Here is a 20,458-nt window from a genome sequence, read left to right as displayed (position 1 = left end):
TATAGCCCAGTAGTGAGATTTCTGGGTCGTATGGTAATCTTATTCCTAGTTTTTAAAGAAGTCTCCATACTATTCTCCATAGTGACTCCATGGTGTTCTCTATAGTGGCTTCACTGAGGTCTTGAAGACTGAGATCTTTCATGCTCTTCCCGCTCACAAACGGCAGAGGACGACATAGACGGCGAGATCCCAGCCACAGCACGCCAGACGCAGCGACATTACCCGCCACGCGGTGGCGGTAAGCCACACGATGTCCGATTTTCCGCAGTTTGGGGCGCAGAAGAGAGGTGACGGAGTGAGAGGGTAGATGAGGGTAAAGGGGAACCCTGGGAGGCTAGGACGTCTGAACCAAAGGATCGGGGTCCCTGAATGGACTGAGTAGCGCCCGCGTTCCCAAGACATAGTAGAATCAGTAGGGAATGAATGGGTCTTGGAGTTCTTTTGAATACGAGGGCGCCCCCTTCCTCCCCGCTCCGGGTCTACAACCCCTTTCCTGGCGCAGTTTCTCCGCCTGGACGCCTGAGAGACCAGCGAGCGCGCTCCTCCCTTCTTCGCTGTAGCTCATTCATCTGCGGCCGCGGCACGCCGTTGCCATGGAGACCTGATGCAGGCGGTGGGGAGGGAGGCCCCGGGTGACGTCTGCGATGCTTGCAGCTCATCTCTAGCGGCCTCCCAGTTCTTGCCTATTTTGGAAGAGAGCCGCAGCCCTTCTGCTGATGCGCGCGCGCTGGCGCCTTTTAAAGGCAACCGGCGGAGCGGCGGCTCAGCCAGAGCCCGAGAGCTGCCCCCGCCCCCGAGCCACAAGCCCCGGGGCCCGGGCCCGGGAAGCCTCCGGGGCCTGCCCCACACCCTCCCCAATCTTAGCGCCCTCCACCCACTTTGGGGACATTCCAACCTTGGAGAAAGGCGGGCCTGCCCTTGCCTCCTCCCCTCCCGCCGCGCCCCCCCCACCCCACCATCTCCCTCCAACAGACAGACTCTCCTTCCATAGGAGCCTTGGAAGGAAACAAAACGCCAGGCCTAGAGCGTTTGGGGATCCTCTCTGGACAAGGCCACTGAGTGAAAATGCCAGGTGAGGACTTCGCTGCTGGCTGGGCCACCCTGGGTCTCTGAAGACCCATGCTCCCTCCAGCTGCCTGCCTCAGTCTTTTTCTCCTTTGGGGACAGCCTGAGGTCAGGTTAGGATCCTAGCTGGAAGGACCCTCAGCAGTTTCTCCAACCCTCTCATTAAACTGAAAGAGAAATAGGCCCAAAGAAGCGTAGGGACCTGCCCAAGGTCACATGGCACGTTCCTGGATGACATGGGCCAGAGCCGAGGGATGCTGACTTCCTAGCCAAACTCGTTCCCCCGGGGCTTAATGTTGAAAACAGCCGGCACAGTGTGCCAGTCTCCAGTTCCTGCCCTGTACCCACCGAGGGGACAGACACCTCTCACAGCAGTGCACCAGCTGCTTCGTTTTCCCGGCAGAGTCCAGACCTAGGTAGGCTTTCTGGATTGATGATTATTTTGGACAAGCTTCTGGATCCCGTGGACTCCATGACCAAACAACCAGGTGGCTGCTTACAAACATCTGCTGCCATCAGAAGCTTCTGGAAACCCACCAGCTCTCTGGAACTTTCTGGAGCCTGACCTTCTCCATACTGCTTATGGCTTCTGGGTGGAGGCGTCGCCTGCAGGCTCTGGCCGGGTCACCAGTGGACCCAGCTCTTTGAACTCCTCCCACCCAATCCTGATGATGCCTGTGTTCTCTCTGCAACACCTGCAGGGGTGTTTGACCAGGACTCACTGAAGACAGCTGTGAAGTACTTGACCATGCCCAAGTATGCATGGAACTGTGTAGGTTCCAGACATCTCTGGGCCCCTACTCTGGACCAGGGCTGGGGACCCAAAGGTGGGTATGATCCAGCCCAACAGTGGGCACCAAGTCTGGCAAAGGAGAGAGGTTCATATTCTGGAGACGGTAACTCTGGACTTGAATCGTTCTTCCAAGGGGCATCCATTGTCAGGGCCACACCTTCAGTGCACAGAAGGGGAAACTGAGGCAGCCCTCCAAGAGATGTTATCTGCCAAGGTCACACAGCAAGTCAGTGCGTTGTTGAGACTAAGACCCAGAACCCTGCATCCTGGCCCAGGCTCTCTCTCTCCATCTTGATCTCAGAGACCAGCCTTTGAGAGGTGCTCGGAAGGTCATTGTGCTGTGACTCAGGTTCCTGGCTCAGGCTGCCCCGCTACTAAGGATGGGCTGTGTCACTTGAGCTACTTTGTTCTCTGCGTGAGGCCTGAGTCACTCCAGGTGGATGATCTCTGAGGGGCCCCCACTTCAGTTGTGAGTCTGGGATCCTCTAAGAGGGGTCCCTTGCCAGGCTGTGGACGCTCTCTGTGATGGTCTGTGGGACATTTCTAGGAGGGCTTTCTTCCTCCCGTCAGACCGAAGCTAAACAATACCAGAACTAGTAGTTGCTTCAACTACAGGCTGTGCTGACTGCCCGAGGATGACCTGGGGTCTGTTTTATACCCCTTGGAATCTATCGGATCCCCCAACGGTGAGTCCCCTGGTGCTCTTGGCACAGACCTGTGAGAATTGCCCCTGGTGGATTGGGTTTGAAGGAGAACCATACCAGTACTTGGCTCCACCTCCCTTGCCCCCCTATATCCACAAGGGGCCAGGTCTGCAGGCCCAGCATGGCCCTGATCATCCAGGGCTGAGGACTCGGTCCTCTGGGAGACATCAGGTCCACTCAGACCCTGGCCCTGGGCACGTGGGCTCATTCCCACCTGAAGCTGGGTCTCAGGGCAGCAGCATTGGACTTGTAGACCCAGAGAGGCACTGGCCAGCTGGGCCCTGGGCCCAGAGATGCTCAAAGTGCTAGAGGTGGGAAGGCCCTTCCAAGCCAAGGGGTCCAAACCACTCACCTGTCATTTTGCAAACAGGGGAAATGATGGGCCTTACATAACTCCCCAGTAGGCTGGTGACAGAGCTAGGGCCAGAATCCATGTCTCCAGACCCTCCTGTCCAGGACTCTTTCCCCTGCATCAAACATGATCCACTGACATCTACACTGAGCCCACCTCCAGGTCATCCCCCAGACCTTCGAATCCTTGGAGAAGGCTCCTCCAGCCCACCCTTGTCTGCACTGGGTGAGTCAGGAGCCTTCCCCTCAACAAGGTGGTCCTTTCTCCTAAAGCTTCCTGGTGCCTCCTCCCCATTCATCTAGGGCTCATCTCTTCCTGGTTCTAGAAACTTCTCTGTCAATAGAGCATAACTGCTGCTACCCGCTTCTTGCCATGGTTTGACCAACCCCCTGCAGTTCCAGGTTCCCAGGGGGTGGGTGTCATCATTCTTTCTGCTTTTGGTCTCTTGGTTGCTCCTGGGGCTTCTCTTCCGTCACTGGCCCGGGCCCAGGCCTGCTGCTCTTCCACGGTCACCCCAGCCTTGAATCCCGTCAGTCTCTCCTGAGACTCCTTGGGACACTCCCTGCAGACTTCCTCTCTGCTGAGCCTGGGTTCCAGTGGAAATAACAATAGCCTAGGTGTCACTGGGCCCCTGTGAGGTGTGTGTGAATGAGCTAATGCATGATTAGGTATATAAGGCCTAGGTAAGTGTCGCATCCATAAACTCTCATTTTACGAGATGCATGAGATGATAACAAGGAAACCCTTGAACCTGGAGCCTACAGTGGCCTAGCCCTCTGTGGGGAGAAGAGGTGAGAGGCCCAGGAGACCTTTAGTAACAGGGGGAGACGGCAGCCACCAGGACCTTAAGCTGGGGAAGGACACAGTCAGGTCGGCTTCCAGGAAAATGGCAGGGAGAGCCTGGCAGCTGAGCACAGTCAGGGCCTCGGTCCGTGAACCGCGCAGGGGCCAGCCCGGGTGGGAGCGCACTGGGACCAGCTGGAGCCCCGGGAGGACTTTGTGTGCCTCCCTAGACCTCGCTGGGCCTCCAGCTGTCATCTCCGCTCCTTCTCTTTGAAACTGTTGCAGCCCCCAGCCTGCCCCACCCCAGGCTGTGCTCTCAGACCCAGCCAAGCCAAGGCTGTGAAAATCCAGTGCGTGTCCGGGCCCTGTCCCCACACTCGCAGTGACAGGGCATGTGCTACCTCCAGAACCAGTCCTGCTGTCTCTCCAGAACCTTGTTCAAATCTTATGTTCATGAAGCGAACAGTGACTGAGATTCCATCCTTCAACACTGATCGTGCCCCTTTTGTATGCCAGGCATGATTCCAAGTGCTTTAATGATTTAACTCATTTCATTTTCTCATCATCCTTTGAGGTAGATGCTACTATTCTCACATCCCCATTTGACAGATGGGTAAACTGAGGCACAAGAGGTTGATTCATTTGCCCAATGTGGAGGAGCCAGGACTCCGAGTGGCTGTCTCACTCCAGAGCCTGCCTCCTGGCCTCCACCCTCTCCTGCCTCTCTGAGCCTCAGGCTCCCTCCCACTCACGTGCGTTTCCACAGAAAATTTATTGGCCTTTTGCCCACAGACCCCTCTGCTCAAGACTGAGCCATTTCATCTTAGTCCTGCCCCGGGAGTCAAACTTCCTAGTCAAAGTGGGGATCAGCTGCCCTTAACAGCAGCTGTCCCCTGGCCCCTTCACGCTGTGCATACATACACATGGCCCCATACACACACATGGCTTCTTTTTTGGCTTCTTTGTGGCTCGGGTGGCTGAACGCCACTTGTCCCTCTAAGCGTCCTGTGATGCTGCAGTCTGCCCACCCCACCCCACCCACTCAGCACAGCAGAACCTGGTCAGCCAGTCACCTGAGACCTGGCAACTCAGCCTAATCACACCTCCTCTGGAAAGCCACCCCAGACTCCCAGGCTCAGTCATCCCTCATCTTGCTCTTCCCAAACACCCTGCATGCCTCCTTCACAGCAGTCTTTCCACCTATATGGCTTGACTGAGTTCTCACTTTCTCACCAACCTGGATGCTCCATGAGTGAAGACCAAGACTGTGTTTCTAAACCATTGCACGCCAGTGCCTAAACGGAGCTTGGGCACAAACTCAGCCCTAAGATGTGTGTGCATGAATGAATGACGTACCTGAGGCACTGCTGTGGGCTGGACCCCATGCTGGAGGCTGAGAATACGGAGACCAAGCACAGATGTTGGTGAGAGAGAGAGTCATGATGGGCATTGAAGAGGGGCCCTGGACCCAACCAAAGGACACGAGGACAAGGAGGAGTTTGCCAGCTGGAAAGCGGTGATGGAGAGGGTCCTGAAACTGGGCTGAACTAATGCATGAATGTGTGGAGGGTCTGTCTGTCCCCCACGGAGGAGGGGGGAGGAGCTCCAGCTCTGTGAGGGCAAGGCAGACATCCTGCACTCCTGTCTCCCCCTTGCTGCTTGGGGGAGTATAGCGTCCCTTCTCTGCATCAAAAGAGTAGTTTTAGTTGATGGATCTTCTCAACTTGGAACATGGCTGGTCTGACATGCTCCTCACTGCATTGCTTGTGCCCTCTTTTCTCGGCTCTGCTTTCAGGCCCTTGCCTTGGAAAGCTGCATCTTTTCCCACCTGAGCTACACCCTCTGCCTCCCACCCACCCCATGGTTCCCTCCCCCTCACCTCAGCCCACTCACCTGGCTCTGACCATCTCAGTGGGTGGGTGCCAGCGTGTACCCTCTTCCCATGAGATTTGTTGATTTCATAACCATAAATAGACGAAATGTTCTGAATGCTTCCCTAGGCAAGTAGAATTGGGGGAGTGATAACATAATAAAAGGACCTTAAGAGAAAGAAAACAGCCTGCTAAGAGGCAGCCTTTGCACAAACCAGCTCTACACAAGGATTATGTTTTCACTGCAGAGAGGTGGACTCTAGACCCAGGATGGGGGAGGCACTTGGGAGGCTGTTCATCTTCACATGATTTCAAACTCATGGATTCAAAAGAACAACCTAGTTGAAACTGGAAAGAAGTAGAAATCAGGAAATTTGGGTTTGAATTCTGGATTTATCTCATTTTATTTCATAGCTGTCTGACTCTGCACAAGTTACTAAATCTCTCTAAGAAAGTGTATAGAGATTCTTCCCCTGGAAGAATGGAGGCTGGAGGCTCTAGGAGGCCCGAGACTCCACAGGCCTGTCATTTCCCTCCCACCAGCACATTCTGTCTTCCTGCTAATACATTAATCGCCACCCAAAATGCTGTCCTGAGGCTGTGGTTGGGTTAGGATGGGATGGAGTATCCTGACTCTTCATTGCTAACTCCAATTCATGTTGTCATGGGAATAAGATGTGGAACATCACTCCTGCATGGGAAGGCTACATTGACACAGCTACAGAGGGACTAGAAGCCAGTAAGGACCTAGCCCATAGGGCTTCCCAATCTCTTCACTCTTAAGGAGTACAGAGACACTACTGCCCTGTAGCATTTAGAAGAGTGAAAGGAGATGAAATGGCATTATAGTACGCCCTGGGCCCAGAGAGCTTCTAGGTGAGAGAGAGAGGGGCAAGCAAAGATATTCCTAGTGTGAATTCATCCTCTACTCCAAAAGAAAGTATTTTTTCTGTTAAGAGTCAGTTAGTAAATATGTTAGGTTTTCAGGCCACGTGGTCTCTGTTGCAACTGTTCGACTCTGCCATTGTAGGGTGAAGACAGCCAAAGACAATACGTAAACAAGTGATTGTGTGTTAATAAAACTTTATTTGCAAAAGCACTCAGTGAGTTAGATTTGGCATGCAGGTCAGATAGACCTCCGCTCTACTCCAAGGTGTGAGAGAAAGAGCCTGGACTTGGGGACAAGAGCTGGGGTTAAGACCCAGCTTTCCCAATAACTTGCTGTGTGCCTTGAGTAAATCATTGTCTCTGAGGCTCAGTTTGACAGTCTATGAAGTGAGTATAGGAATACCAACTGGATTTGTCCTGAGAACAGATCTAACAGGTCAGAGCAAATCCGAACTCTTTTCATGTCTTTATTCTAACATGTCAAGTAGAGCTAACCCCCTCCTCAGGCCATGCCCTTGCCTGTTGAGGATGGTGGCAGCTGGCTGGAAGGGAGGAGGTGTTTCTCTCTAAAATCAGATTCTTGGTCTGGCTTTCCAGCCTCCAGTCCCAAGTGACCCCGTTTATGCAGCAAGCCAAGAGCAGGAGGAAACGAGGAATCCCTTCTTTCCACCATCCAGTCATTTGGCAGGAGGCTACAGTTCACTCAAGAAAGTGATGTGGCTGCAGTGGCTGGTGGCCAGGCTTTAGAGGATGCATTTGAGACTCGGGCTGGAACTAGATTTTGGAAAGATGAGCTTCAGTTCTCCCCTATGCTGTTCAGCTATGTCCCCAGTTTCCTTGGGGTCCAAGTCAAGTAGGCACACCTGTGGTCTGGCGGTGAGTCGCAGCAACACCATTCGCCATAATGGGTCTCTCTTGAGCCATCTTGTCTACCTGTCTGGCCTGACCACCATTGATAGCTCGCAACCTTTGGCATTTTGTCATTTGTTCTGAGGACCCATCCAGTGACTCATTCATTCACTCATTCATGCATTCATATATTCTCTCTCTCCCCCCATCTCTCTCTATCCTTCTTTTAGACACATTTGTCCACAGTCAGACAGGATACATTTTGACAGTCCTCTGTCAAGATCCTTGCCCCGAGTCTCTAGAAGAGCAGCTTTAACCGGGAGCCTCCATACTATTTTAAAGAAACAGACTCCTCATTCACCCTCCATCTCCCTCCCAGGAGGTCACCCTCCTTGGTATCTCTGGAAAAGCTATACCTTCTCCTCTCTGATAGAAGCTGAGGGGTGATGTCCCCCCCCAGGTCCCCAATAAAGCCATATAAGACATGGGCAAGGGATCTCACGGCCTGTTCTTGCTATAAAAAGCCCTTTTTCGGAAAAAATAATAAAGAAAAAAACCAACCAATCCCTCCTCGATGCCATCACCTCTTCTTGGTGATTTTTCGGGGAAGGAGTGGGTGGGGTTGCCATGGCAACAGATGCGAGCTTGTCTCAGTAAAGAAGGGACCTTGATATTTTTTTTCTCTCTCTCATTCTCTCTTTCAGTTGTGTGTGTGTGTGCATGCTGCGCATGCCTGTGCCCACACCAGAAATTTTTTTTTTTAGAACTAAAGAAAGCCCTTCTCTTCCCTCAGTTCCCCAAATATGGAGTGATGCAAAACCACTTACTCCTGCAGGCCAGGGACGATTCAGGATGGTTCAAGAGAAAAGGGAGAGGTCATATGGGGCTCCTTTCCTCCACCTTTTAGCTAGAGAATGCATGCAACAGAGACCTTCACAAATGGTTGGGGTCCCAAGGGCTGGAGAGAAGGGAAGGTGCTAGGTGGAGAGAGGTGATTAAGGTATAAATGGTTAAAGAGCCCAACAAGTGACATCTGAGCAACAGAAGGTGCACTGAGGCTAGGGATGCATGTAAACCCACACACATCATCAGATGCTGAGAGAGAAAGGCATAGAGTCACCTCAGGTGGACACAAACATGGGCAAGGAGGCACACAGAAAGCTGCAAACATATAAATACATATAGGCACAAATATAGAACTGTGTAGAACCCAGGAAGTCATAGACACTTTTAATAAAGACAGACATAGATGCAGACATAAGCAAATGCACAGATTAAAAGGTCTACAGAAACACAGCTACAAAGACACATGCAAACAGGCACACAGAAACCTACAAATACAGTCACAGTCAAAAGGACAGACAGACACACATGCACATTCTCACAGCCTGGCTCCCTCCCCTCAATTGCCCAAGCATCACTAAGCAGCAGTGCATAGCTGGAGATGCTGCGGGCTCACACACGGTTCAGGTGGGTGGCTCCTGCTCCTTTTATTCCTTCTACAAACTTCCCCCAAAGCCCCTCTCTCAATTCACTCCCTTGCCCACTTTCCTATAGTCAATGGGCTCTGATACCTCCCCCATCTCAGACTTCCAATTCTTAGCCTGTTCTGTTGCTGCTGCCTGCTGCTTGGGGAGGGAGTGGGGTGACTCAGCCAGGCCAGGATGACTCACACTGCCAGTATTTTTAGCAGCAGCCAGGAGCTCTCTAGCATGCCAGCCGCCCCCCTCCTCCTGCTTGCTATTTTGGAATCATCACTGGTGATATAAATAGCTCCTCTCCCACGGCCTGAAGCTGCTGCCAAGCTATTTTTGGTTCTTCACAGTTAAAAATAGTTTTACGGAGGTGGGAGGCAAAGGGAGTGGGAGTTGGCCTGGGGAGAGAAGACATTGGGGCATACAGAGCTTCTCAACTTGACTCAGAGTGGGCGAACTAGGATGAGCCCTTCTATGCACCCTCCCTTGTCCCTTTCTAGGCCCTTCTCTTTCAGAGTTCCTCCCCTGACCCCACCTCCAGTCCATTCTGGAAAAATCCAAGAGCTCTTTTCAGGTTCAGTTCCCTCCCCATTTACTTCATTCCTACGGTTCAGAAATCTCTTACACCCCCCCCCCCCGCCCCGCTACAATCTACTCCTTTATTCATTCTCAGAGGAGACGGGGACAGCCAGCTGGGGCCTCACTGTGAAGTCTGTATGGACTCAAACTCTAACGTCCCAGGCAGACCCATCCATGGTCCATGTGACATAGCTGGTGATGATTCAGAACCATGGACAGCGGTGAGTGCGCCATTCTTTCACCGCGGGTCTGCTCTGCTTGTGGAGACCAGCAGGACCCAACCAATAGATACCTCTCGGCATGGAGAGGAACAATAAGAATGTCTCTCAGTCAGGGATAGAGGACCAGTGAGTGGAGGAAACAGGAACCCTACCCGGGATTCTCATACAAGAACGGGGTCCAAAGATAAATGGTGGTGTGTACACATCCCACTCTTTGTGACCCCATGGACTGTAGCCCATCAGGCGCTTCTGTCCATGGGATTTTCCAGGCAAAAATACTGAATGGGTTGCCATTTCCTACTTCAGGAGATCTTTAAGGGCTTGTCCAAATAGAAGCTTGATCTAGGGGTGTGTGGTACCTCAGCGGTCAGACAGAGATGAAAGTGGAGGAGACCTGCTTTCTGAAGGAACCTTTTTTCTGTCACCCAGATAAATAGGGTTAGAGATAGTAGCAGGCAGACAGACAGTCACACCCCTTCCCTCCATCTCATTTGTGCCACTGAATACAGGATGGTTGATGTGGATAGCCCCCACCTCTGCCAAAATGCACAGAGGTCAGGATGGGGGCCCCAGAGACCTGCTTCTATGACAGCCTTCTTCTCACCTGGGTCTCCTCCTCCCACTCTACCTCTCATGCCACCACCCTTTTCCATGAAGAGTGAAGACCCCTTGGTGTTAAAATTTACCTCCATGCTTCCTCTGGGACTTTCTATAATCAGGCCAATCCCTTCCCCCCCTCTCCCCAAATTTTAAGTGACCACATCCCCAGTCCCTCAAGTGATTTCACATACACTCCTATCCCACAGAATTCAATTTCAGACAAAACGTCCCCTAGCACATTTCCTTCTCCTTTGTTTGGGGGAAACAAAGGCACCCTTCAAACCCCATGAGTGCTGAAAAGAGGGAGATAAGGCAAAAGCAACATGATGCGGGAGAGAAAGTTGACAAAGAAGAGAGACTGGAGAGAGCAGAAGGGGAACGTTTGAGGAGTAGAGGGCACGTAAAGCTAAGATAGACCACCAAGCAGGCAGTGAGATAAGAAACTATCTGGGAGCGAGGGGTTAGGATATGGAGAGCTGAAGAAGGAGAGAACGAGGAATCCTACCGCCGATGACTGAGAAGGGGTTGGAGAGGAACATGGACAACCTGCCCGAGTAAAGGGGTCTCTGGTATGTGCATGGATCGCGCAGAGGGTCTGGCACGGTCCCCTCGCGTCTCTGCTGCTTCCCCATCCTCCCAGCTGAAGGCAGGGGGGAGCCCTCGGGAGCCGTGCGGAGGCAGTCAGGCCCCGCCCGCCGCCGCCGCAGCGGCTGCCGCCGGAGGATTCCTGTCCTAATATGGAGCTGGGATTCCCCCGGTCCCGCCCCCGCCCCCGGCCCGCGGGGAGACTGGGGATTGCAATCTGGGCGGGGAGAGGGGAGCCGCTGGCTCTTGGGGGTGGCAGTGGGGGAAGGGAAAAACCCAGATCCTCACCAGGCCCTGGGACCCTGCCTCAGTTTCTCCCATCGGTGGTTGAGGTTAATTAGTTGACAGAGAAACGGAGAGTCACTGCAGGCTGCTGCGTTGGTGTAGGTGTTCCTATTCCTGACTGTGGGAAAATAGAACCAAGGCCAAATTAAGCTGGTTCCTACCCCTCAGGACCTCAGGACCCTTTCCCCATCCATTCCAGAGACTTAGACCCCCATGAGACCCGCCCCACCCCCGTGCGAAATCACCAAGCCTCGGGTTTGGAAAGGAGGGGGAGGAGATTTGCTCTTTGAAAGTGACTAAGGGAATCCCAGACTGAGTCATCCCTAGAGAGAAACCCTGGCTGTGGCCTATCCTACAGAGGCCAAGAAAGATCCTTCCCCGCCCCCACCCCTGCCCCAGACGAACTCGACCCTTGGCAAATAGGAGGGGGAATTTGAGTACCGCTCAGCTCTTCTCCATTCCCTTACCTCCTTAGAAAAATCGTTGTCAGACCAGCACACTCCTTCCCCGCCCCCCCGCCCTCTTCAGACTCTCCTGCCAGGGGCTTCAGATAGCCTCAACCCTGGCCCTGGCCCTTCAGCAGAATACACTCGGACACCTGGGTCCCTGCACCCCCTTTCAGGCCTTTCTAAAGCAGCGCCTGCCTTTGGGCTGAGCTGCTGCCAGCCGTGGCCCCCCTCTGCAGCCTCCGTTTCCCCCCCTCCTCCCCCCCCCCCGGCACCCCTCCCGCTCTCGCTCTACGTCACGGGATGACGTCGGAAGCCTGGGAGGGAGGAGGAGCGCGCTCCCCCCTACCTCAGCCAGCCGCTCCCGCTGCAGCTTGCTTAGCCCAGCCTCCCGCCCCCCCCTTTCTCTAAAGCGAGCCCCCCACGCCTGACGGGAGCTATATAAGGCGGAACCAGGCAGGCGAAAGGGGCAGCGCAACCGAGCGGAGCCCAGGAGAGGAGAGACAGAGAGAGAAAGAGCCTGAGCGAGAGACGGGAAAGCAAGGAGGAGGAAGCCACCGGTGCGTCGGGACAGAAACGCAGGTGTTCGGAGCGCCCGAGCTGGAGCTCTGCAGCCGCTAGTCATGTACCGCTCCACCAAGGGCGCCTCCAAGGCGCGCCGCGACCAGATCAACGCTGAGATCCGGAACCTCAAGGAGCTGCTGCCGCTGGCCGAAGCGGACAAGGTCCGGCTGTCCTACCTGCACATTATGAGTCTTGCCTGCATCTACACTCGCAAGGGCGTCTTCTTCGCTGGAGGTGAGCAAACCGGGGCTGAGACTCGAGCTGGGAAGCTTCAGGGAGAGGGAAGCTGAGGGAACCCGCTGGGACTGCCGCGGGTCTAGGGAAGCGTGTCTGCGAGCTGAGGGTGAGAAGGAACTTGGAGAACTCAGGACTTGCTACTTTGCCTCCTGAGTTCTGTCCAAACCTCACCTTAGTACTGAATAAATGTTAGAGAGCCTGGATAGTGTCCCTAGAGCCAGACTTACGGGAGCAGGAGAGCCAGGACAGAATGGTCCCAGTCCTCACCGGCGCGGAAGCACTCCGGGAGCCAGGGGAAGGGAGCTTGGGAAGTTGCAGGGACTGAGCAAGCAAAGCCTGGGGAAGCACAGCCGCTGTTCGCTATCGTGGAAGGGCTCATCTGCAGCCGGTGAAGCGCTGTCCATGGTGCTGACAGCATCGCCGGGTTGCAAGGCGCTGCCCGCGGTGCTGAATGTTTGGTTGGCATTAGAGCGCTGTCCGTGGTCCTGAAATACAGACCCGCCAAACCCTCAACCCCGACTTAGAAGTCGAAGGGCTCGCTAGTTGGAGAGATCCAGCAACAGGTTCCCAGCGCAAGAGCTGTGGGCAGTAGGTCAACAGGTGTGTGCAGAAGCAGGTCCATGAGAAACTCGATCCAAAAGTCTCTCACGTCTGTTTTGCTTCCCAGTCTTACTCCTGATTCACTCTATCTTCTCACTCTGCAGGCACTCCTCTGGCGGGCTCCACAGGGCTTCTCTCAGCTCAAGAGCTTGAAGACATAGTGGCAGCACTACCTGGATTTCTGCTTGTGTTCACAGCAGAGGGGAAGCTGCTATATCTGTCTGAGAGTGTGAGCGAGCATCTGGGCCACTCCATGGTGAGTGCTGAGGATCCTTTTAGCTCGGACTGCAGTGCAGATGGGGACACGATGAGTTTTCCCCTTCTGAGAGTCTGAGAATTACTGGGGAGGGGGAGTTATACCCTACAAGATGCTCTGTGCCAAAGATCGGCTTTTGTTGCCTTCACTAATGTTCATCTCTCCTTTACTTTTCTCCAGGTGGACCTGGTTGCCCAGGGTGACAGTATCTACGACATCATTGATCCAGCTGACCACCTAACTGTGCGCCAGCAACTCGCCCTGCCGTCTGCCCTGGATACTGGTGAGAACACCCTTCTTTCTCAATTCAATATCCATCCTGCTGCCCTGCTCCTTCCCATTTTTGTCTCTCAGCCATTCACCCTCTCACTAGTTTTTCTTTTTACTCACCCAGATCGCCTCTTCCGCTGTCGCTTCAACACCTCCAAGTCCCTCAGGCGCCAGAGTGCAGGCAACAAACTGGTGCTTATTCGAGGTCGATTCCATGCTCACCCACCTGGGGCCTATTGGGCAGGAAATCCTGTGTTCACAGCTTTCTGCGCCCCACTGGAGACAAGACCCCGCCCTGGCCCTGGCCCTGGCCCTGGTCCTGGCCCAGCCTCACTCTTCCTGGCCATGTTCCAGAGTCGTCATGCTAAGGACCTGGCCCTTCTGGATATCTCAGAGAGGTAAGCCCAGAGTATTCAGACCCCAGAGGAAAAGCAGGTCAGAATGAGGGGACCCTAGCTTCTGGAGTCAGGGGCAGGGAGAGTGAAATCTAAGGGTGTAGAAGACCTGGGGGTGGGGGAGGGAGATGCCTGGGTATCAAGCAGGGAAAACAGAAAGCTGATCTCATCCTTTTCACCTTCCCAGTGTCCTAATCTACCTGGGCTTTGAGCGCAGTGAGCTGCTCTGTAAATCATGGTATGGACTGCTACACCCTGAGGACCTGGGCCACGCTTCTGCTCAACACTACCGCTTGTGTGAGTGTCCAGAGAGGCTGAGGAAAAGACAGGGAGTGGGGAAGGGCATGGGAAGCCTGACCAAGAAGGGCTGTGACCAAGACTGAAGTTGGGGAGATATCAGAAGCTCACAGTTTTGAATGCCATAGGGTGAGCACTAGCATAAAGAGTCAGGGTGAAAATAGAATCAGAACTAGGGGACTCCGAGTGGTGACGTCAAAATGGGGAGTTGAATGGCGCAGGTGAGGGTGGTCAGAAAAGAGGGTGTTATGGATACCCCAGTTCAGTGGAGAGGCCAGTCAGCAAGTGGGGAGTTTGGGTGGTGCTGTCTGATGGCTCTTCTAACTCTGCATCTCCTCTTTCCCCTCAGTGGCTGAGAGTGGAGATATTCAGGCGGAGATGGTGGTGAGACTGCTGGCTAAGCCTGGAGGCTGGGCGTGGATTTACTGCCTTTTATATTCAGAAGGCCCAGAGGGCCCCGTTACCGCCAATAACTACCCCATCAGGTGAGCTGCAAGGCAGGGGCCTGGGAGGCGGCCGAGGTGGAGGAAGAGGTACAAGTCAGAGAATTCTGGGAATGGACACCAAACCCTTACCAGCTGCCTCTTCTTTCCTCTCCAGTGACATGGAGGCCTGGAGCCTCCGCCAGCAGTTGAACTCTGAAGAAACCCAGGCAGCCTATGTCCTGGGCACCCCGACCATGTTGTCCTCATTCCCGGAGAACATTCTCTCCCAGGAGCAGTGCTCCAGCCCTAATCCACTCTTCACCATGGGGCCTCCCAGAAGCACCAGTTTCCCCAGTGTTCCTGAGCTAGGTGCTGTCTCAACATCAGAAGAGCTTCCCCGACCGCCCAAAGACCTTGGCTTCAGTTACCTGACATTCCCGTCAGGCCCTCAGCCTTCTCTCCAAGCAGACCTGAGCAAGGACCTTGTGTGCACTCCACCGTACACGCCCCACCAACCAGGAGGCTGTGCCTTCCTCTTCAGCCTCCACGAGCCCTTCCAGACCCACATGCCCGCTCCGTCCAGCTCTCTACAAGAACAGCTGACTCCAAGCACCGTGACCTTCTCTGATCAGTTGACGCCCAACAGTGCAACTTTCCCAGATCCACTGACTAGCCCACTACAAGGACAACTGACTGAAACCTCAGCCAGAAGCTATGAAGATCCTTGCACCTCCACCTTCCCAGACCAGCTGCTTCCCAGCACTGCCACCTTCCCAGAGCCGCTGAGCAGCCCTGCCCAGGAGCAGCTAACTTCTCCCAGCACATCATTCCAAGCACACCTGAACAGCCCCAGGCAAACTTTCCCAGAACAACTGAGCCCCAATTCCAGCAAGACTTACTTCGCCCAGGAGGGATGCAGTTTTCTCTATGAGAAGTTGCCCCCAAGTCCTAGCAGCCCTGGTAATGGGGATTGCACACTCTTGGCCCTAGCCCAGCTCCGGGGTCCCCTCTCTGTGGATGTCCCCCTGGTGCCCGAAGGCCTGCTTACACCCGAGGCCTCGCCAGTCAAGCAGAGTTTTTTCCACTATTCTGAGAAGGAACAGAGCGAGATAGACCGTCTCATTCAGCAGATCAGCCAGTTGGCTCAGGGCATGGACCGACCCTTCTCAGCTGAGGCTGGCACGGGTGGGCTGGAACCACTCGGGGGGCTGGAGCCCCTGGACTCTAACCTTTCCCTGTCGGGGGCTGGTCCCCCTGTGCTCAGTCTGGAACTGAAACCCTGGAAATGCCAGGATCTGGATTTCCTGACTGACCCTGATCTGTTCCTGGAAGAGACGCCCGTGGAAGACATCTTCATGGATCTCTCTACCCCAGACCCCAATGGGGAGTGGGAGTCTGAGGATCCCGAGGCAGCGGTCCCAAGAGGGGCCCCATCGCCTTGCAACAACCTGTCCCCAGAAGACCGCAGCTTCCTGGAGGACCTGGCCACATATGAAACCGCCTTTGAGACAGGTGTCTCAGCATTCCCCTACGATGGGTTTCCTGATGAGTTGCATCAACTCCAGAGCCAAGTTCAAGACAGCTTCCATAAAGGTGAGTCCAGTCAAAATGTTCAAGAACTCAAGTTCCTGTCTTGCCAACAAGGTGCTGGGTAGAACTAAACAAGTAAATTCCCCTCTCTGTGCCTCAGTTTTATTAGTGAGATATTTATTATTCTAGTTGTTAGGATAACGTCACTTGCTGTGTAGAGCAAGTACTAATGGAAAATAATATGGAAGTTCTGGATAAGTAGGCCTTGAGGGCAGAGGTTAAGGTGCGGGATAAAATACAAAAGAATCTTGAATAATAGTTTGCGCTTCCTAACTCTATGAGGGACCTAGGTCTGCTATCCCAACTCATTTTACAAATGAAGATAATCAAGGTCCCAGAGTTAAAGAAATTTGCTTAGGGTTACACAACAAATTGATGGACAAAGGATTAGAGGTCTGTGCCAGTATTCATTGTCCCCTAAAGGGAATACAGAGTGAGACTTGACAGGAGTTTGAGAAAGACAATGGGACTCAGCCCTTGGCCCCAGGAGAGAGTCCTTGCTATGTCTCCATCCTTTCTAAAACCACAGCCATAGCTTCACTCCATTCATCCAAACTGCTCCTTTATCTGCCGATCCTCTGGTGGATCAGTCATTGGACCAGCGTATTTGAAGCCCATCCCATGTGCCAATGGTACATCACACCCTCAGCCTGTCTCTCCTAATAAGCCTAACTGATGGTACGTCTCTCTCTCTCTCTCTCTCTGCAGATGGAAGTGGAGGGGAACCAACGTTTTGAATAAGTCTGTGACTTAACGTCGTCAAGTATGGCATATTGTCATCAAGACGTGGAGCCGTTCTCCACCCCCCCGGGATTGTTGGGGGGATTCTGGGGGCCAGAGGGGGATAGATCTGATTCCCCAGGCCCTGCAGGATTTGGGGGGGGGAGGTGGGAGGACAAGGGAGGGGAGCTTCTTTTTAAAATTTAGAGACGTCAAACGATCCCAGTTTCCATTTCAATCTGTATTCACTCGTAGTGAGTTTCCTTGAATGGGATTTCAAGCGGAGAATGGGGGAGTCTCACTTCCCCCGCCCCGCACTGCCCCATGGGCCTGGGCCAGTTCTCCACTCCTGGGGGCCAAGTCACCCCTGGGTCTTGGTGGGGGAAAGGCAGTGCCCACCCGGGCCAGCCTGTGCCCTGAGGGGCTCTTGACACCCACGTAGAATTCTCTACACACCAGTAACGGGATTTCAATTCCGATGGACTCTGCCGCCCTGGCGGCCCTTCTTGTGACTTTTGCGCCCCGCGCCTGGGGTGGGGGGCGCGAAGAGACGCTACGTTCCTTTCCGATGGAGGAAGGCAGACCTGCCGGCGTCACACGTGTGCTTGCGCGAGTGCGTGTACCTGGTGCGGGACTCACCCGGCTGCCCGACTGCCTGGGCCTGCCCAGGTGGCCACCTCGTGGTGCTGCGGTGACTTTGTAGCCAACTTTATAATAAAGTCCAGTTTGCCTTTTTGGTACCCCTGGTGTCGCGCTCTTCTGTGAAAAGGGTAGAGTGGGGATTCAAGAAGTCTGAGAGGCCCCGATAGGAGCCTGGGGGTCAGGAGGGAAACTTTAGATGTGCTGACAGCCCTGGCATTTCTTTTTTCACTCCTGTACTCATTCATTCATTTACTCATTCATTCATTCATTCATGCAACACCTAAGCGTTCTATGTGTGGTCCTGTGCTAAGAGCTGGGAGTCAAGATAAATGCTACGACTTAGCTTCAGGATGCTTTGGCGTCCAGTGCTAGAAGGTATTGGAGTCTTGTCTCTGCTCCAGGCTTGCAGTTCTCCCAGTGTGGGAGGGGGCAGAAAGGCCTGGGGTGGTTAGGGGATTCAGCTTGGCATTTTCCTGGACATGAGTGTGACGTTTCAGGACATGAGTTTCTTTCTTCAGCCTGGCCCTACAGGCAAGCAAGTTCTCTGGATTTAAGTCCCCAAATCTTCTCACTGGAGATGATAACCACTTCTGTTATCCCTGCATGCGGCTTTCAGCTGACACTTTTGCATCACTTATTCATTACAATCAAGCCTGTGGACAGGTGTATAAGCACCATTTCATTAATGGAGAAATTGAGGATCAGAGGTAAAAGGGGATTTGCCCCCACAGGCAGTGAGAGGCATAGGTGGGCGACACCCCCACATCACCTGTGTCCAAGCCCTGGCCTGTCCCCTCTGCCCCCAGAGCCCGTGAATCATCATCTCAAATTGCCCATCCCAGATTCCCTGAGAAGGGCAGGCTTAGGCGGGAGCAGGGGCCTCTTCCTCTCCAGGTCTGGGAGCTAGAGCAGACCCTAAACTTCTGAGCAGAATATAACTTAGTAAAGAGAAGAGGTTTCCAAAAACACTGTCTTCATCCAAGCTTGAGGGTCAACAACCACAGAGTATGGTGGGGGCAGGAATGAAAATTAGGAGACAGAAAGACCTGGGTTTAAATCCCACCTCCACCAGCTGTTCACCAAGTGTGATCTGAGCCTCAGCTTCTTTGCAGGTGAAATGGAGTTGAAGGAAACATCCCTGACCTCCCAAAGATGGGACCGCCTATAAGGTGGGGAATCACAAAAAGGACTTAAGTTATTAAAATGAATTAGAAGTCAGTGGTGACTGCAAAGGCTCACAAGTTACTTTCTCAAAGTGGGGAAGGCCCCCGCCCCAATCCAGCAAAATACAGAAGCTGGATTCCAGGAGCTGAGAGCTCAAAACTGAGAATTCTGCAAACCTCCTCTTACTCCAAACCCTCCAGCTCTAAGGCCATGTGCTTCAGAGGTCCTATGGGAAGGAAGACATTTCAGGGACCTATGACTTTTTTTCCACCTTGAACACCTCCTTGGGTGATACAGGACAGTGCAGTCTTGCCCTTAACTTTCCTGTGCATCTGTTCTCCAACTTAAAAGAATTGGCCTACAGGGACTTCCCTGGTGGTCCAGTGGTTAAGACTCTGTGCTTCCACTGCAAGGGGCACAAGTTCAGTCTCTGGTTGGGGAACTAAGACCCCACATACCAGGCACCACGGCCCAAAGGGGAAAAAAACTCACTCCTGTGAGCCCCAAGAGGACTCTGTGCCTGCTCCATACCTGACCAAGTACAGGGTCAGACACATGGCAGACACATTAGACATATTTTATCTAGAGGACCACTTCTGAAGATCAACCCAAGGATTTGGGTAGGAAGTCGGCAATTTCTCCCACAAAATTTTGTTCCTAAGTTCTGCAGAGGCCCGAGAGTTGTATCTTTCACCTTGGAATCTTAAGTGATCATAAACTCAAGACATATACTGGAGTTCCATCTAAAAACCTTTCTGGTATGTTAGCTAAACTTCTTGTGGCAATCATTTCACAATCAGTTCAGTTCAGTTTAATCGCTCAGTCGTGTCGGACTCTTTGCGATCCCATGGACTGCAGCATGCTAGGCTTCCCTGTCCATCACCAACTCCTGGAGCTTGCTCAAACTCATGTCCATTGAGTCGGTGACGCCATCCAACCATCTTATCCTCTGTCGTCTACTTCTCCTCCTGCCTTCAATCTTTCCCAGCATCAGGGTCTTTTCCAATGAGTCAGTTCTTCGCATCAGGTGGCCAAAGTATTGGAGTTTCAGCTTCAACATCAGTCCTTAGAATGAATATTTGGGACTGATTTCCGTTAGGATGGACTGGTTGGATCTCCTTGCAGTCCAAGGGACTCTCAAGAGTCTTCTGCAACACCACAGTTCAAAAGCATCAATTCTTCGGCGCTCAGCTTTCTTTATGGTGCAATTCACACATCCATACATGACCACTGGAAAAACCATAGCTTTGACTAGATGGACCTTTGTTGGTAAAGTAATGTCTCTGCTTTTTCTTATGCTGTCTAGGTTGATCATAGTTTTTCTTCCAAGAGCAAGTGTCTTTTAATTTCATGGCTGCACTCACCATCTTCAGTGATTTTGGAGCCCCCCAAAATAAAGTTTCTCACTGTTTCCATTATTTCCCCATCTATTTGCCATGAAATAATGGGACCAGATGCCATGATGGTAGTTTTTTGAATGTTGAGTTTTAAGCCAACTTTTCATTTTGCAATATATATACATAATCAAATCATTATTTTGTATAACTTACACTTGTACACTGTTATATGTCTATTATATCTCAAAAGGCTGGAAACATTGCTCATTTTCTAATAAAATTGTTCATCAACTGAAAAAGCCCTATAAACCTCCCTGGTGATCATTAAAATTGAGGGATGTTTGAGAAGTTGCAACAGTCAACAGGAGCCTAAGGAAACATGATGACAAAATATGATGTATTCTAGATAGGATCTTGGAACAGCAAAAAGGACATAGGTTAAAAACTAAGGGACTTCCCTGGCAG

The 20,458-nt window shown here is 52.8% G+C and overlaps 1 protein-coding gene across 2 annotated transcripts; it reads left to right on the top strand.

Moving 5' to 3' along the window:
- The first annotated feature begins 1,039 nt into the window (after positions 1-1,039).
- On the top strand, positions 1,040-17,590 carry NPAS4 (neuronal PAS domain protein 4). 2 transcript variants are annotated; one of them, XM_043926141.1, is made up of 9 exons: positions 1,040-2,544; positions 11,910-12,294; positions 13,002-13,153; positions 13,334-13,436; positions 13,548-13,821; positions 14,006-14,115; positions 14,465-14,600; positions 14,716-16,133; positions 16,839-17,590. In XM_043926141.1, exons 2-9 carry the CDS (start codon positions 12,120-12,122, stop codon positions 16,865-16,867), a joined length of 2,397 nt encoding a protein of 798 aa, XP_043782076.1. In that variant the 5' UTR covers positions 1,040-2,544; positions 11,910-12,119; the 3' UTR covers positions 16,868-17,590. The 2 variants fall into 2 exon arrangements, with proteins under 2 accessions (XP_043782076.1, XP_043782085.1); XM_043926150.1 differs by lacking the exons at positions 1,040-2,544; positions 11,910-12,294; positions 13,002-13,153; positions 14,006-14,115 and having other exon boundaries at positions 13,335-13,436.
- The last annotated feature ends 2,868 nt before the right edge of the window (positions 17,591-20,458 follow it).

Source organism: Cervus elaphus, chromosome 2 (assembly GCF_910594005.1).
Source record: "Cervus elaphus chromosome 2, mCerEla1.1, whole genome shotgun sequence".
Lineage (NCBI taxonomy): Eukaryota > Metazoa > Chordata > Mammalia > Artiodactyla > Cervidae > Cervus > Cervus elaphus.
Note: the sequence above shows the minus strand (reverse complement) of the source record. Positions and strands in the feature narration are given on the sequence as shown.